At 48.2% G+C, this 19,215-nt stretch overlaps 1 protein-coding gene across 1 annotated transcript in view; it reads right to left on the reverse strand.

Moving 5' to 3' along the window:
• The window catches only part of ZNF346 (zinc finger protein 346), a 76,410-nt gene extending 57,651 nt beyond the window's left edge, over positions 1 to 18,759 (reverse strand). The window contains exons 1-3 of the mRNA XM_078652793.1: positions 18,610 to 18,759; positions 18,024 to 18,127; positions 13,113 to 13,211 (exon numbers count right to left, since the gene is read on the reverse strand). Of these exons, the coding sequence (XP_078508919.1) occupies positions 13,113 to 13,211; positions 18,024 to 18,127; positions 18,610 to 18,661 (255 nt within the window). The 5' untranslated portion in view covers positions 18,662 to 18,759. The remainder of the gene's footprint in view (positions 1 to 13,112; positions 13,212 to 18,023; positions 18,128 to 18,609) is intronic.
• Between the last annotated feature and the right edge of the window lie 456 nt (positions 18,760 to 19,215).

Genomic DNA, 19,215 nt, shown 5'->3' on the forward strand with positions numbered 1-19,215 from the left:
CACACACAGAGAGCCACACACACACACACAGAGAGCCACACACACACACACACACACACACAGAGAGCCACACACACACACAGAGAGCCACACACACACACAGAGCCACACACACACACACAGAGCCACACACACACACACAGAGCCACACACACACACACACAGAGCCACACACACACACAGAGAGAGCCACACACACACACACAGAGAGAGCCACACACACACACAGAGAGCCACACACACACACAGAGAGCCACACACACACACAGAGAGCCACACACACACACAGAGAGCCACACACACACACACACAGAGAGCCACACACACACACACACAGAGCCACACACACAGAGCCACACACACACAGAGCCACACACACAGAGCCACACACACAGAGCCACACACACAGAGCCACACACACAGAGCCACACACACAGAGCCACACACACAGAGCCACACACACAGAGCCACACACACAGAGCCACACACACAGAGCCACACACACAGAGCCACACACACAGAGCCACACACACAGAGCCACACACACAGAGCCACACACACAGAGCCACACACACAGAGCCACACACACAGAGCCACACACACAGAGCCACACACACAGAGCCACACACACAGAGCCACACACACAGAGCCACACACACAGAGCCACACACACAGAGCCACACACACAGAGCCACACACACACGATATGAATGTCAGCAGCCCTACATGCCAAGAACAGATGGATACTGGTAAGTAGCATATTCGGTTCGAGGCATGTGGGCTGCTGAATTCATATCTTGTGCATAGAATACATAGCAGTCCCTCCATTAGCGGCGGCCGCCCGTGCCAGCTGCAGCAGTCTGAAAAAGAGTTTTGAGAACAGCCTGTCCTACAGCTGCCTGCTGTCTAGAGTGTACATCTACGCAGTAGTGTTTCGTAAATGTATGAATAGTGGACCATGTGGCTGCTCTACATATCTCTTCTAGTGGAATGTTCCCTAGGAAAGCCATGGATGCTCCTAACTTGCGTGTGGAGTGTGCACGTGGAGGGATCGTTAAAGTGCGTTTAGCTTTTTCATAGCAAATTTGTATACACTTAACGATCCATCTGGCTATTCCTGATTTTGAAATGGGGTTGCCTTTATGCTGTGGAGCGAAGGCGACGAACAGTTGTTTAGTTTTTCGGAAATCTTTAGTTCTGTCTATATAATACATGAGGGCCCTTTTCACATCTAATGTGTGTAGGCATCTCTCTGCAACATTTTCTGGATTTGGGTAGAAAACCGGCAGTTCTATAGTTTGGTTCATGTGGAACTGCGAAATCACCTTAGGCATAAAAGTGGGGTTTGTACGTAAAACAACTCTGTTTGGGTGAACTTTTATGAATGGCTCTTGAATGGTTAGCGCCTGGAGTTCAACTAACTCGTCTGAGTGAGGTAATGGCTACTAAGAAAGCCACTTTCCAGGTTAAAAATTGAATCTCTCAGGAATGTAGAGGTTCAAAGGGTGGCCCCATGAGTCTTGTGAGAACCAGGTTGAGGTTCCAGACTGGTGAAGGTGGAAGTCTTGGAGGGATTACTCTTTTGAGTCCCTCAAGAAAGGCTTTAATTGCAGGTACTCTGAATAGGGATAGATGCTGCCTGTTTTGCAGGTAGGCTGCTACTGCGGATAGATGTATGCGGATGGAACTTTAAGCCAGATTACATCTGTATAAATGCAGCAGATAACAAATAATGTTTTGAATAGATGCATCTAGTGGGTTAATGTCATTATTGTTGCAATATATGACAAACCTTTTCCATTTCGCCGCATAACATGCTCTAGTTGTGGGTCTTCTTGCCTCCTTTAAGATATTCATACAGTCTGGGGGCAAGTTGAGGTATCCAAATTCTAGGACCTCAGGAGCCAGATCGCCAGGTTGAGCTGTTGCGGATCTGGGTGCTGAATTTCGCCATGGCTCTGCATTAAACGTCTGGGTGTTAGTTGTAGCCTTTGATGAGGCACCACAGAAAGTTCCACGAGCAAGGTGTACCACGGTTGGCGTGCCCACGTTGGAGCAACCAGGATGAGTGTCAGAGTGTTGCCTCAGTTTGCGTGCCACTAGCGGAATCAATGGCGCTGGGGGAAAAGCGTACGCAAACCTGCCTGACCAGTTCATCCATATCGCATTGCCCTGTGACTGCGGATGTGGAAACCTGGCGGCGAAGCTTTGGCATTTTGCGTTTTCCCTTGTGGCGAATAGGTCCATCTCTGGATGACCCCATTGATAGAAGTACGGCTGGAGTACTGATGGATGTATCTCCCACTCGTGCATCTGGTGGCTGTGCCTGCTGAGCAGGTCCGCCATTTGGTTGTCCTTGCCTGGGAGGTGTTCCGCCATGAGGAAGATGTTCCTCTGAATGGCCCACTTCCACATGCTCTGAGCCAGGTGAGACAACTGTGGAGAGTGCGTTCTCCCTGCTTCTGTATGTAGTACATGGCAGTCATGTTGTCCGTCCGGATCAGCACGACTTTGTTGCACAGATGTACTTTGAAGGCTTTTAGTGCCATGAAGAGTGCCATCAGCTCTAGAAGGTTGATGTGCATCTTCTTCTGCTGTGTCGTCCATAGTCCCTGCACTGTGTAATGGAGTACATGAGCTCCCCATCCTTGGAGAGATGCGTCCGCTGTCAGTATAATTTGTGGCACAGGCTCCTGGAACGGTCGGCCCGTGCAAAGGTTTTGTGGATTCCACCAATGCAGAGAGTTGTATGCCCGACCGCTCACCAACACTAGGTCTTTTAACTGCCCTTGAGCCTGGTTCCACTGACGTGCGAAGCACTCCTGAAGCGGGCGCATATGTAGTCTCGCATGCGGGACTATGAAGATGCAGGAGGCCATCATGCCTATTAACTGCATGAACACTTTTGCCTGAAGCGAGTGATGAGGTCTGAACTTTTGTATCAGCAATTGCATGCTGTGTATCCGCACTGAATTTGGCTGCCAGAGTGTCTATCGTTGCGCCCAGGTACTGCCGTACGCGGGCGGGTTGAAGATGTGACTTGGGGTAATTCAGTGAGAATCCCAGATCGTGAAGGAGGTGAATGGTGTGGGACACGTGGCTGGCACACAGCTGGGCCGACTTTGCTTGAATAAGCCAGTCGTCCAGATAAGGGTAGACATGTATGTGCTGTCTCCTTAGGTGTGCCGCCACTGTCGCCAGACACTTGGTGAATTACTCTGGGTGCCGTCGTCACTCCGAAGGGGAGGACCTTGAACTGGTAGTGTTGATCCAGAATGGTGAACCGGAGATACTTTCTGTGGGAAGGGTGCATGGGAATGTGGAAGTACGCATCTCTGAGATCCAGTGTTGCGAGGAAATCTCCCTGACTTAAGAGCGGTAGGACTTGCTGTAAGGTGAGCATGTGAAAGTGCTCTGAAAAAATGTATTGGTTCAGAGGTCGTAGGTCGAGTATGGGCCTGAGAGACCCGTCCTTTCTTGGAATCAAGAAGTACAGAGGGTACACTCCTGTTCCTTGCTCCGCTAGAGGTACGAGCTCTATGGCTCCTTTTTGCAGCATACTGACGACCTCTTGCTGCAATAAGAGTAAGTGCTCTGCGGACATAGGACGGTGTCTTGGTGGAATGTTGGGTGGAGTGGCTGTAAGCTCTAGACAATACCCGTACTGTACAATATCTCGTACCCACCTGTCTGTGGTGATGGATTTCCATACAGACAGGAACTGTTGTAGTCTCCCCCCGACAGGTGTTAGATGGTCGGGGGGCAGTGACAAGGCGTCACTGTTTGGTATTGGCAGAGGATCTGGAGTTGTTGTTTCCTCTTCCTCTGCCCTTGATGTTATTTCCTCTATATCCACCCCTGGGGTTTTTATTGTAGGTGGATTGTGTACCTCCCTTGTTATACTGCGTTTGCTGGGTGTTTTGGCCCCTTGAGGGTCCCCGGTTATTGGAGCGACAAAAGGAACCACCCCGAAACTGCTGAGACTGCAGAGCTCCCATGGATTTTGCAGTTTCCGTGTCTTTGTTAATTTTTTCTAGGGTGGCATCAACTTCAGGGCCAAACAAGAAGTCAGTGGTAACTGGCTGATTAAGAATGGTGGTCTGTATTTCTGGTTTGAAACCAGAGATCCTCAACCAAGCATGTCACCTTAGCATGACGCTAGTGTTTATAGCCCTAGCTGCAGGGTTAGCTGTGTCTAGTGCACACTTGATGGAAGCGTTGGAGATTAGCTTCCCCTCCTGAACCAACAGCTCTGCTCCTTCCTTGAATTGTTCTGGGAGGTGCTGTAATAATGTCTCCAGAGTATCGTAGTGTGACCTATCATATCTGGCCAGAAGCGCCTGAGTATTAGCAATACGCCAGATGTTTGCAGCCTGTGCTGCCACTCTTTTGCCAGATGTTTCCAGTATCTTTGACTCCTTATCAGGCGGAGGCGCCTCTCCCGTTGTCTGCGAGTTCGCCCTCTTTCTTGCATTTGCAACCACCATAGAGTTCAAAGGCAATTGACCTTTAATATAGGTAGGATCCACGGGCGCCGGCCTATACTTCTTTTCTATCCTCGGGTTAACTATCCTTGCTCTAGTATTTTCTTTGAAAATGTCCTTGGCATGTTTAAGAACACCCATGAGCATTGGTAGTGTCTTTACTGTTCTTTCGGAAGTTGAGAAAGTGTCCACAAGGAAGTCCACTTCAACAGTATCACTATGAAGATCAACATCATGATTTAACGCAGCTCTTTCAATTAGAGCGTTGAAAGCTGTAGTGTCTTCAGTTGGTGATGTTTTGACATTGTAGACCGTAGTATCAGGGTCATTTTGCGTGTTGCCTGGGTCAGCAGGGTCTGCCCATGGGTGGTTCTGATCATCACGACCAGTGTCCATCATACCGTCATCATCATCATTGTCACATGCCCCTGAGTATGTAGGGGAAAAGGATTGAGGCTCTTGCTCATATGTGTGCAAGTGTTCGACCATCACTGGTGACCACCTCTTTTTCTTAAGAGGAATCCTGAAAGGCTCCATGGGTTTTTCCTGGGACTATTTTCCTTTTGTAGATAGACAGTCTCCCCGTTTCCGAGTCGATGAACTTCCTCGGTTCTCGATCCTCCGTCTCTTATGCAGGCCTGTGTGTCAATGCAGGTCTTTTTATGGGGTCAATGCTCTGTTTTGGCTCGAACATCTTCGGCCTCACTGGCGGTGGTAAACCAAATTTTATTGGCGCCGACGTAGCGGTGACCAACTTGGAAGTCGTGACTTTCTTCGGTCCCGCCGACAAAGCCTTGTCTCTGATTCTTTGAATCGACTCCCCGACGTGTAGGGCCATGTCTTGGGCCTTATGCGCCGTGGCTGCATCTGACTTGGAACCGACACTCGACTCCGGTCCGGTCATTGATCGAGGAGTGGAGCCCTGTCTCAATTCGAGCTGCGTAGCGGCTCTCTTCAGTGCCGACGTCTTCGACTCGATCTTCACCGTGGCCTTTGGCGCCCCGCTACTAGAGTCGAGGGCCTTCTGGAAGCTCCCCGCATCGAAGTCCCTTATTTGTTTCGTTGGCTCCGAGGGTTCTGAGGCCTTGGCGCCGATTAGAGCCAGTTGCACTTTCGGTTTCGACTGTGCTGGCTTTGGTTTCGTTTTCCTGAGATCAACCAAAGTTGGTTTCGAAACCGATGGCTCAATGATAATGTTCGAAGCCGGGCGTTGTTGCGGGGCTGTTGAACTCGAAGGTAGATCTTGGGTAAGGCCTTGTGGCGATCCCTCGACCTGAGCCGTATCGATATTATGTCCATCGGCCCCTGTATCGACGGTTGGGCCTAGCTCCTCTGAGCTATCTTCCTCGGCCCCAAGGGCCTGAACGTCGACGTCTCCTACCTCGTCGACGACTTCATAATTCTCCTCGTCTTCCAGATACTCCTCTTCATCGGCCTCATAGTCGGATCCATGCACGGATCCCTGCTCCAATGCCTCCTCTCGGTCCGGTATTTCGACGACTTCTTCGTCTCCGGTCCCGAAGATATTATCTGGTTCCGGCGCAGGCCTCTTCGATTGCAATCGAGCCGCGCGTCGGGTCCAAAGAGTCTTCTTTGATCTGAACCGGGCACAGGCCATACATTGGTCTTCATTGTGGTCCGGTGACAAGCATTTGTTGCACACAGGGTGGACGTCGTTGTGCGCATATTTAGCGTTACAAAGCGGACACCTTTTGAAAATGCCTCGACTCTCCATCGTCGATGAAACTCGACGCGAGAGGTAAATGAAGCCGTCAGATAGTCTATGTCCTGTAGATAAATGTTATCGATACCGATCGAAACGATACCGACGCTCGCGAAAGCCTTTTGGCTTTGAGAAAAAGTTTCCTAACTTGAGCTAAGATTTTAACATCCGAACCCAATGGCGGAAAAAAACAATCTGAGGATGGAGAGGATGCCCATGCGCACTGTAGTCCAGGGGAGGAGCCACCTATCCCGTGATACTTCGAAGACTTCTCCAGGACAACAATGTGCAATCATCCGGACCCAACACTAGGCGGCGATCTAATGCAATAGATATGAATTCAGCAGCCCACATGCCTCGAACACAGGCTTACCCTCCTGAAAAATGACATAATTGTAGGTGACACAGGGGCAGCAAAGATGGCGCCCACGACCTGACAACTCGCTGGGAATTTCCGGGAACTGGATTCCCTCCTTGTCCTCCTGTTATGGAACGGGAAGAGATGCAGGGAGAGTCTGGAAGTCCTGAAGCGTAGGTGGGGCGCAGGGGGATTGAAGTCCCCGATCTGGAGCTGTATTACTTCGCATCAGAACTGCAACATGCAACTGCATGGTTGGATACGGACCCCTCCTGGGAGCGGTCCTTGCTGGAAGGGACTTATGGGAGTGAGCAACTGGGAGCGCTGCTGTGGCAGGTGGGTGGGCGGCGAGATCACATCCCCCCACTGATATGATTGGTGGCCGCGATCTGGGATAGAGTGGAGAGACGACACGTCGGCAGCAAGCCATTCGCCCCTGACTTGGATCTATGGCTGCTGCCACCCTTTGCCCGGGTCATGTCCACCGATAAATGGATGGAGGGAGGCTGCCCTATGCTGGCTGATTTATATCCCAACGATACATTTCTCTCTTATCAGGAGGCGGTTATCGCCTTCGAGCTTGGGCCAGGGCAATTCCTTCAATACGCCAAACTAGTGGCGACTGCGTGGCAGCTGTGGCCCACGTTTCCGGAGGCCCCGGCACACACCCGTACTTTAGTCACTATGTTCGTGACTCACCTCTACAGGGCTCTGAGGGAGGATAAACGGCTACGGCCCTTGGCGATAGAGGATAAATGGCAGCGGGCGAGTCCGCAGGAGATCACTCCCCGTGAATGGGAAAAGATCCACGAAAGTGTGCGAAAGGTGTCAGTGAGCAACCGCTTTAAACAAATTCAATATAATATTATACATACGACCTACCTTTCCCCTAAACGTCTCCAGGTTATTGACAATACCAGGGATTTCCATTGCCCGCGATGCCGCAGCCCCCTGGCAGACTTTGTGCACATGTTATGGCCGTGCCCCACCCTTTAATCATACTGGGTGTCAGTTCTGGCGAGGGTGTCAGGATGGGTAATAGATTTGGACCCGCGCCCCTGCCTCCTGGGCTTGATCCCCCGAGACCCTAAAAGAAGGGTGAGCAGAAGGACGTCGTATGTCAATTCATTGGTTGTCCTCACAGGGGCAAAGACGCTGCAGAAGTGGAGGGCAGATCTGAGGGAATGGGCACTGGCAGAAGAGCACATGAGACATACAAGAAGGGATGGGAAGCTACCTGGGGCCCTACAGGCTTGGGGGGGGTAATGTTTCAGGAGTTGGTGCAACAGGATGCCCCGCTGACGCAAAATAGTCTGGAATTGATCACCTTGGGGCAGGGGGAGGCTCAGACCCAGGCTGTTGTGACACATGATGTTTGGGGGAGGGGGGGGGGGGGGAGAGAATCTATACAGTTCAGTAAGGTTTTACAGGACAATGCAACTACGTGAGGGGCAGCCAAGTGCCCCCCATCATCCTCGCTACTGTTCGGTAGTCGGCAGAGTGCTGGAAATGATACGAGGATTTATATGTACAGGGCAAACAAGATGTATGATTGTACCTTACCTGCTTTAATGTGCTGGAGATGTAAATTGAAAAAACATGACAAATAAAGTTTAAGAACAAAAAGTATTTCAGAATATATCAGTTTTGGACTTGGGCCTTCTGGCAGGTTCACCCCTGAACTTTTTGCCTTGAATTATAGTGATTTGTGGTCTTTGCGCACTTTGACACTGTGGCGCAGTGTAAAGTGCGTGCGCGTGTGAGATTGGCCTGCCCTCCCGTAGGAATGCATGGGGGATGTCTGTGTCCCTGGTAGTTCCTGATGCGTGAGGTGTGCATGCTCGAGTTTGGTATGTGCGAACTCGTGCGATTGAATGCTTCGCAACGATGTATGTGGCATGACTGTCTTGTGCGGAAATGCCACTTCTAGGAGTTGGCATATTAGTCTACAATATGCCTGGCGTGTGATTGGCTGGAGCTGGCTGGGATGCCAGGCTCCAGGAGTCTGTGTGGGTCTGCCCCGGTGGTGAGTAGGAGATTAGCATGCTGATGTGAGGGAGGGGCTGCACCTGTGTCCTGAATGGGGCTGGGCTTTCCCCCACACAATGCTGGCTCCGCCCCCTGTGGTGCGTCTAATGACCCTAGCCCTGCCAGTGAATAGAGAGGGTGGTTGAGCCCCTCAACAGTGCTCACAGACGAGCTGCGACTGGTTCTGCCCCCACCCTGCCCAAAGACAAAGGATTTGTCTGTATAAAAAGAGGCTGTGACCTCTTGAAAAATGTTCTTGTTCTCAACTTGAATCTGACCAGGGGCATGCTGCTGCTGGGGCCCGGGGGAAGGCTTGCCTCCCTGGGCCCTGCCCAGCCCCTGGACTCCTGAAGGACCTTGCTGGACTATGGACTTCCCTAAAGCGCCTGGGAGAGCTTGTTCTTTGTTCTAGCGCTGTGTCTTGCCCTTCTAGCGCCTGGGAGCGCTGGATTGACTACTAAGCGCTTGGGAGCGCTTCCTTTCTGCTACAGCGCGCTGAGAGCGCTTGGTTTGTCAAGCCGGTGCCCACCCGGCATTTCTTTTCACGCATTTTGCGTGAGGATCGGCACGGGAGCCCACTCCGCTATTTTGCCGATTTTCGCGATCGACAGCCGGTGCCCACCCGGCATTGCCCAGAGATTGGGAGCTCATCCCAGTTATCTCACTCGAGGGAGCCCACCCCTCGGTTAATTATCCTCTAACCTCTGAGTGTCTGAAGCGGGCCGCCGCGCTGCTCGCGGCGACCCGGAAGTGGTTGGCCGGCCAATTGCAGCGCGGCCCGGCCGAAGTCCCGCCCCTGCAGCCCGGGGAAGAAGAGAAGTCCTGCAGCCGGTGCATCCCCCGGGGCTCCCAGGAGTGAGGGAGAGCCCCGTGGTATCCGGCATGGAGCGGCAGAGCACAGAGTGTGGCCGGGACCCGAGTGGAGAGCCCCGCTGCCAGCCGCCTGACCGCCAGACCCGGTGAGTGTGTTAAGGGAGATGAATGGCGTCGGGGCACATTGCCGGTGCCCGCCCGTCCCCTCCAGAGCGAGACCCTCTGTGTAGAGAGGCCCGTGGGACCTCCGATGATGCAGAGTCCCCCGAGAGGGACTCCTGGTTTCACGAGCCCGAGAGGCTCCCCTGGGCACCAGTTGTTTCCGAGTCCCCCGGTAGGGACTCCAACGAAGGCCCCCACCTTGTGCTTGAGCCCTGAAAGGCTCCAACGACCCCGCATTTGAATTTACAAGCCCCGAGGCGCTCTTGAGTGCCCACATTGTGTTGCGAGCCCAGAGAGGCTCGTGGGGGGCATTTTGTCTGAAGAGCCCACGAGGCTCAAGGGGCCATATTTGTTTCTCGAGCCCTGAGAGGCTCCCCCCTTGGCATATTTGTTCTTGAGCCTAGAGAGGCTCCTACGTTGGCCCCATCATCCCCAGCACTTTGTGGGCAGCTGCTACGTTTAGGTTTTGGCGCAGTGGCGCAACCTGGACCCTGGACTTTTGATGTAAGTTCTGTGTTAATGTGATTTATGCGAAGTGTTCTTTGCCTTGTTCCTTACACCGCTGAACGTGTGTTGATGCGTCATGTGTTCCTTACACCGCTGAATGTAGGTTTCTGCATCATGTGTTTTCCTCCCCTACACCTCTGAATGTGTTGTGATGCATCATGGGTAATGTGCCTATGCCCCTACTTGTATTGTGATACTTAGGTTGTTCTTGCTAGTACAGGTGGTGCTAGTGAGGTCCTGGTTCCCTGCGTGACCTGTTCCTAAGGTGGTTAGGATTGCGTAGGTGGTACTTACCTGATTACCAGTAGTTACTGGTTGTGTGCTATTTTGTGATACAGTGATTTTCTGTTATGTTCCAAGTGATATTCCAAGGGCTTGATACTGAGCTCGCCCCCTGACCAGAGTCCCAGGACCAGTGGACTCTATTGTGCCTTCGCTGACAAATTGCTGGGACTTGTCTGATCTCCCTGTGCCACTGGGGCCTTGCTGAAGTGTGTCTCGCTCACTCCCCTCGGCAGCTCGTGCCGGACGCCCGTCCAAGCCTCGAGCCGCGCCGCTCTCCCCTGAGCCGCGCCGCTTCGCTGGGCCGCCCGCATCCTGCCTCCCCCTCCTCTTCTGAGCCGCACACATTGGTCGCCCCAGAGAAACGCTTGAAGCTAGCCGGTCGCCCGCTCAAGCCTACTAAGGAGACCACTCGCATTATCCTGCGCAACCAGGACGGAAGGTACTGTCCGATAGGCTCTATGTTTTAAGTTCTAGGCCTACAAGTATTGTATTGTTACTTCTAAAAGTGCTGATTCCTGACAGTGGTCCAGGTGGCCCTGTCTTGTACATATCCCCTGTAAATTCCGCCCATGCCTGTTGGCACATTGTAAAGTGTGTGTTTTTATCTAATGTGTTTTGGTGTAATACAAAGGCTATTTTTATATAACCTTGTGTGGAGTTTCCTTTGTGGTGGGTCCTGGGTGTTGTTGCTGGGGTGCGTGCGCAAATACTTAACTCACATTGCCTCCAAGTTTAGCCTTGCTGCTCGCACCACGTAACCTAGAGGTTGAGCAGGGGTTATCTTGGCGTGTAACTCCCTTGCCCTGACTTAGGAGCGGTGGTCTCTGACTGACTTTGGCGCAAGCCCTGGCCAGCCAGGGATCCCATTTCTAACAATCAGAATTAGGGACACAAATAAAGCACGGTTTTTGTTACGTCTGAAGTGCGTTAGAAACAAATGCTTTAATATGATCAAAATAAACCATACTATGTGATGCAGTTTCCACACATTTTCATTGGCGCTTTGCACAGATTAGTAAAACTTTGTCTGTGCAAATTTAAATGGTCCTTACAATTGAAAAGGTGTTGTCTGAAATGGCAGTGCGCTACGATACCATGCATACTCCGCTCTTCGCCACCGTGCTCCACTCGACCATGCTGCACTGTATGACGTGGAATTCAATACCACTGCGCTCTATGCAATAGTCTGGGGAAATCCCCTCTGCACCACTCCACACTATGCCACTCCAATACACAACCTTCTCTGCAACTCCACACAATTCTCCTTTACGCCACTAACTTTGAGCCATGCTGAACAGCAGCCATGCTGGTTTACAACATAGGTAAAACACAATGGCAAAGTAAATCGCTCTTGCATACGCGAGACCTATTGGCTTGGCCATTGCTTGTGATTTTATCATTACAATGGTTTTAACTAATCGCGCAAATAAAGATTTGAATTGTGTATTTGTTAAGAAGATGCCTTGCCTGTCATTTCCAGATGGACCAGGGCCAAGATTTAATAACATATTGTAGGTGCCAGTCTGTGGTGGCACTCACTAGCTAATGAACAGCTTGGAAAGCATCCCAAGTAATTACTAGTGGCCAACATTAACTGAAGCATCCCACTACTCACTTTTTTTGCACCTTCAAAGTGATAATGTCAGAATTGTGAGTCTCAGGATGTGTAGACCACAGTGATAAATGCATTTTAACTTCTCTGTCTGTGCTTGTTCTGAGAATTAATTTAAAATAGCGTATGGACTAAAAGTCAATCATCTTGTTTGGTGGATTTAAATTCTGTTGAGTAGCCAGGATGTTAGTTTGACACAGTACCGGTTAACCAGTCATCTGCATGAGCTCAAAGAAAGTTAGTCAACAGCTTTGCAGAACAGCCACCCATTCACTTGATGAAAGTGTGAAATTCCAATTTGAGAAAGAAAAAGTTGCCAATCTCCTTTTACAACTGAAAAAAACAGCAACATTGTATATGTAAGCATCAACAAAATGCTCAGTAGTTGTGTGTGACTGGCATATACAATACCATTCTGCACTGTAAAAGGGAGCAGGATGCACACCTAATATTCCTCATTTTCCAAATTTTAGCCTCTTTATCTAGATTTGCGTGCTGATTGTATAAAGTGCCATGCCCTGTCGGCACTGGAATTATGAACATCGCTGTAGTGAGGCTGGATAATGCCTCAAACAATCGCACTGCTGACTGTGCGGAATTCGCCAAAATATATTTGTTTGTTCAACCATGCTCGAAGTTCATCCAAATAATCCATCATATTCCATACTCTTTTTTTAATCTTCTTCTGAAGCATAAATTCATTTCAGGCAGCATTTATTTTTTAAAAAAGAAGTACCCAATGCATTTCGGGCTCAACGCCCTTCTTCGGGGGTCACTGCCATGGACGCTCAAAATACTCAAGTCTGGTTAAAAAATAAATGCTGCCTGAAATGAATTTATGCTTCAGTTCTGTTTATTTAAGAAGTCTGGATAGACGCAGAGTGAACAGTAAAAACTCGGAAATGGCATAGACACGCAGCATGTGGACTCGTGTGAAAATATTTGAGAAGAAGATTAAAAGAGTATGGAATATGATGGATTATTTGGATGAACTTCGAGCATGGTTGAACAAACAAATATATTTTGGCGAATTCCGCACAGTCAGCAGTGCGATTGTTTGAGGCATTATCCAGCCTCACTACAGCGATATACAATACCATTGCCAGCCCCCCTTCCTCCCCCCCCTAAAAAGAAGATTACCAGATCAATTGAGCCATCAATTTTTAGTTTTTTCGCCGATGATTCACCCTCCTGGAGCTGGGCCATATACCTTCGAGTTTTGTTTGCATGCTTCTTGCTCTGGAAAGAACAGATTACAGTCAGCTAATTAGAAACAGCAGTTGGGGAAAAAGCATCATTTTTATATCTATGAAGCATTCAACCACGTAAACACAGTCTAAAACAGCAAATTATTTTCCCATAGACATAATTTGGATAACGATTGTTTGCTTTGGCAGGAGAGTTGAAAATTGCTGATATGAGGGGGGGGGGGGGGGGGGGGGAGATATGGTGTACAAACCATGGGGACATTCTGTTAACTATATTGCTGCTATGATTTATAAAGTGCTGCACACAAGGAAGAGGGCCCTGTTGTAACCAACCCATATATTGTTTCCAAATTACAACAGTTATGACTTTTGAAACAGTAGTCAATGAAATCTCAGGACTGAATGTAGCAGTATACCGTGGACTGGCAATTTAGTGTTTGCATGTGCTCAAATGGCTTACAAAAGTTATTTGATAAAGCAATTGTTTGACAACAGGCCGCCTCAAATTGCTGTTGAAATGTGAAGATCATAAATAAGAGAATACATTGTTGATGCACGACTGATTTAATTAGAACACCCTGCTTCCAAAAGACAGAGGTCTTTAGCCTTCTGAAGTGTTTTATTTTGTGCATCAACCAACTCATACAGGAACTGGCACGGATATTACAAAGAGACACTTTGTGAAATAGTAACAGATAGCTAACTAAACAGCAATGCATCCCAATAGTCTTGGCACCTCACAGCTGAGCCACGTTTTAGAAGCACTTAAATATAATTGCAAATTAATATAAAACCAACAATCTCAACAGATTGCGTTAGCGACATTATTAATGAATCAATATAGCACTGTATGTGAGAGGTTACAAAGATGGCATGTGGTAGGGTGTGGAGTTAGGGTTACCCTATTTATTTTTTTATTTATTAAGTTTTATATAGCGCTCGCTAGACCCGTGGGTATCAGAGCACTTTACATACACAAAGGAAAAGAAAAAATTGCATGACATCGCTGTACACGAGGATGCATAAAGACAAAAGCAAAGACAATACTTATGTATCCAGCGAGAGGAGAAGGACGCAGGTGGCTGACAGTCAGAAACCCACCATCCTTGAAGATCAAAGTGAGCAGGGAGTCTAGTAAGTTATTGATGCCTGGGACGGCTGCCTTGGTCGGTAAAGTATTGGTCGAGAAGAAAGTTACACAATCCTTTTTGAAGCAAGAGAAGGATGGTTGCATCTGAGGTCGATCAGGTGTGCATTCCACATCCTGGGTACATTGCCAGGGAAGGACCGGTACTGGGTCGTTTTCTTTTTCACTTATGGAGGAATGAGCAGAAGTGAGTTGGTGCTTCTCAGAGTTCTGGATTACCCTGCTTCTACTAGTTTGCTGTTTAGGTAGTTTGGGGATTGAGTGTGAATGGGTCTTGTGAGTGATGCAGGCTAGTTTGAAAATACATAAACCTTCCATGTGAAGCCAGTTGAGTGGTTAGAGGGTTGGTGAGATGTGTTTAAATTTTAGTTATGAGTTGGGCGGCCATGTTAAGGACTGACCTTAGTGGGGCTAGGTGAGCTTTTGGTGACCCCGTTAGGATGGCGTTTCCATAGCCCAGTTTAGAAAGGACTAGGGATTGTACAATTGTCTTGAGATCATCTTGAGGAATGAAAGGTTTAATTTTCTTGAGATGTTTTAGGGAGTAAAGCACACAGTTTGCAGAGTTCTTTATGTGGTCCTTCATTGACAAGTTCTTGTTCAGGGTAATGCCTGTGACTTTACTGAGTCGGATAGGACAAGGGAGCAGTTTAGAGCATCCAGCTCCTTCAGCCAGACTGAATTGGTTGGTGGTTACTTTTAGGAGAGAACAGTACCGCGTTCAGTTTTAAGTGGTTTGCGTTAAACCAGGTTTGGATCTTGGTAAGAGTGACATGGAGGTGTCAGATGTCACGGGGTGATTTGATTTTGTAGTATATGTGTGTGTCATTAGCATATAGGTGGTAATGAAACCCTGCTTGTTTCAAAATAATTACAAGGGGTTCCATGAAGAGATTGAAGAGGGATGGTGATAGGATCCATCCTTGTGGGACTCCAAGTTTGACTTGTGTTGGTACAGAGAGGCGGGAGTTGATTTTAATCTGTTGTGAACGGTGCTGAAGGAAGGAAGTGAACCATTTTCGTACTGTGCCATTAGTGCCACATCGGCTCTTCAGAGCCTCAAGTAAAGCTCGATGGTTTACTTTACGGTGCCAAATGCTGCTAAGTCAATAAGGATGAGGAGGCAGGCAGTACCTTCATCTAAGGCACTGTAGATATCATCTGCAATATTGAGCATCACTGTTTTGGTGCTACAACCTTTCCCGAAACCCAGTACCTTAATCTAAGGCTCTGTGGATATCATCTGCAACCTTTTCCTGTAACCCAACTGAAAGGTGTCGAGGAGGTTGAAGTTGTCACTATGTTAAGTTATTGGAGAACGCATGTCTCAAAAGTTTTAGCTAGAAACGGAAGGTTGGAGATAGGTCTGAGGTTGTTGAGCTTGTTGGGGTCGGCCCCTGGTTTCTTGAGTAAGGGTGCAATTTGTCTTAGCTGAAGAGAGTCTGGGACACGACCTGATACGAGAGAGAGGAGTTGATTTTTGTCCAGACAGGGGCAATGATATGGTTGAGTTTTTTTTTTACTATTGTGGATGGGAGGGGGTCCGTAGTGTGGGAAGAAGGCTTTAAGCTTGCAAATATATTGGAGACTTCGATTTCCGACATGGGTTCGAAGTTCGACAAATTAGCGGCATTAGGAGTCGCTGAGCCAGCGCATGCGCTGCTCTGTGAGACATTTAGTATCGGGATTTTCAAAGTGCTGCCTGGTGGTCTAGCGCTTGAGTGCACACGTGCAGCCGTCATCTGCCTTTCCCCGCATCGCTCCCCATTACTTTCACTTTCGCGGCCGCGCAGCCATTGTTAGAAGATAGAAATCATATTCTCCAGGTGAGGGAAGTACCTCGGTTTGGATTTCCTCAAATAGCAACTGTGTTGAGTCTGTTCCTTCTGTCAGACCAGCCACCAGTCTATCAACATCTAGTATACTTAGTATACGTCACCACTTGATAAGGCTATGAATGTTAACCCCAACACTATTGTACTAGAATTAAGTCTTCTCTCGGTGCTCCGCTCGCGCTTTCCCTCAGAGCCCCACCCTCTCTTCTCCCTCTCAGTGACCCACTTTTCTTACTTTGGTCCCTCACCTCACACTGTGCCCCACTATCCCTCAGTGCCACTCTTAGTACGCCGCGCTCTAAGCATCTCTCCTCCCTCTTTAAATGATGTGTAATCCATGACTGACGCCCCAACTCCAAAGCCCACCAACTACGGGTAAGTTATTAGACCGGGATTTGTGGTGGAGGGTGAGCATTGAGACTGTATAAGACGGTGCATTGTCTTTGGTGAGATCATGTTATTTCTTGAAGTGACTTCCTGGTCAGAGGTGAATTATTTGATGTACTGTGAAATGTGTACCATGTCCTTTCATGAGAACTTATTGGTATATAAATGCACAGTATATTTTTATGTGAATACAGTATGCCTCTAATGACTGCCTTCTAACGGGTAATATTTATTCTTGGCAACACTTGTATGCTGATTGTTATTTCATAAAATAGAAATACTTCTGGATGCAGTGATATTTATCGAAGCAGGAAATAAACTATGTTAAAGTGGACGAGCATGAGGTTACAAAGTTGTAAACTGGCGATTTCTTCATTCCTAGCATTCTCAGATGAGGTTTATTTTATAGACTGCTGTAAAAAAAAAGTGTTTTGCACAAAGTTTTTTTAGCCGTCACCTTTGCAGCACATCAAGTTTCTACTTGTAGTAAGTTTCTCAAAGGGCCATCTCTGTGTCACTGACTGTTCATGCTTTTTGTTTCGCTGTTATTCATTGACCCCATGTCAAGTGTTCTTTAGACCTGACTCTTGGCAATATTGAAATTCCTTGATATATGCTTGTAAATGGTTGCCAAAGATTAAAGCAATTGCCCAGTTTTTCTTAGGAATATATGTGGTGTGTAATACAGACGTTTTCATAATTGTGGCAGATGGATAACTGAGGCGCATGGACAAAAATGGTTGCCCAGGTTCATACAGTTTTCAGGTTTGACTTTATGAATGTAATTTGCAATTTACTCTGTGGGCTTTGATGTGAGAAGTGGTATTGTGGGTTTTGCGATGAGCTGCCAGCGCCCTGTCTCAGGAATGAATTTTAGCTTCTACACAATGTCACTTCCGTGGCATCCTGTGTTTTCTTTAGTGCTTTTGTAGAGAAAAAATTCAGTCCTCACGGAAATCATTTGACTCAGGCAGTGCGTTCTGGACCAAGGCATAACAGGGTTCTTATTTTTGCACACCCCATTGTTACTGTGTTTTGCATGGGTTGCTTCATGACCTGCCGAGATTTGAACCTGTGACTATGAGGTCGAACACAGGCCCTTGCAGTGAATGCATTAGTCCACTGAGGGTCATATGTATCAACACATTTTCCCATAGACACAGAATGGGTGAAACCCTTTGATACATCTGGCCCTGAGCCACAGACCCATTTAGACTCTTTCACAAAGCAACACAGAAGAATATGAAACAGAAATTGTAAAAAAAGCGCGTTGCATTCAAACCCTGGGCACTGAGAAAACAATCCCCATCCTACCACTAGAGTAGTGCTGATAAACACGACCTCGCAAAATAGGTAAATTCGCAAGTATTTGTGCTTATAACTAAAGCCTTGTCCATTGGCACACGGCGAACAAGCTTTATGTAGAAACACAAATTAAATAACGATTATAGAATTTACATTTGATCTTCAGCACCTGATAGTGCGCAAGCTTCTGCGACTCAGAGATGAGAACGGCACTGCAAACTTTACACTGGGTATCGGTGAAAATATGACTGTTCTCCCGGATGAGGCGATGCACTAAAAAGACAAGACAACACAATAGAACGTTACAGGGCTTTGACCACCAAAGGAATTAGACGTCATTGATGAAAGATGCAATAGCCTTGCTTCTGCACGGAAAAATCTGATAGTGCAGGGTAAATACCAAAGCATGTCACTTGGATTAAAACAGTAGCCCTTAAAAGAGAATGGTTCAGACACCCCCACCCCCACCTTCACCCTAGCCACTCACATTCCCTGAATCAAGTAGCTTTTTTATCTTCTGGTACGTTAAAGAAGGCCACAATCTCTAATACAAACTCAATTTCTGTAAATGACCATCTCGAGTTGTCGACCTACCTGTGGTCCAGTACTCCCCACCTATGCAATAATTCTTCTACTTCTCCTTCAGGACACCACCTCTAAAGCTCCCATACACCCACCCTCCAAAGCTCGCGCACACCCATATCAACTTCACTCTACTTTAGGTCGTCGGCTTTTCCCTCCCTCCCTAGTCTCACCTTCCTCCTCGCCAACCGCCATATAAGGGTCAAGCTCCTCTTGTTCCGCCATTTTCTCCCTCTCAGTGCTTTCAGTCTGCGTTACACTCTGCAGCAGAGAACGGAGAGGAGACGCAAATCTAATTCTCGCGAGACTGAATTGCCTGACGTGAAAAGGAAGTAAAGCACGCAACGCATGCGCTGTACACTTTCTGCTCATTTTACCGTAGGTCGGAGTTTACTCATAGATAAGGTGCGCGGCCGTATCCCTCTTTCGAATTTGTTCTGGGTACTCAATGCGACCGCCGTGATGTTGTTCAGATTTTGCAAGAGCGATCGTTCGTTTCCCATCTCTCGTGTACTAGTTTTATCCATAGGCAATTACAAGAGACTGCTAACTGCCTGTTTCTAACATGGCTGCCAAAGGACAAAAAGCCGGATATGCGTTGCCTAGGTGATACTAATGACAGTCACAAGTACTTTTGAAAATTAAAAGACGTGTAGGTAGTGGTTTTCCCCCCAACATGTACGCTAGTAGCTGGCAGGAGAAGTTTTTAGGTCTCGCCTGTCGATGCGCATGCGCATCGAGCAAGGCGAGAGTATTGGGACTTATCCACTCTTTATCCA

Source organism: Lissotriton helveticus, chromosome 7 (assembly GCF_964261635.1).
Source record: "Lissotriton helveticus chromosome 7, aLisHel1.1, whole genome shotgun sequence".
Lineage (NCBI taxonomy): Eukaryota > Metazoa > Chordata > Amphibia > Caudata > Salamandridae > Lissotriton > Lissotriton helveticus.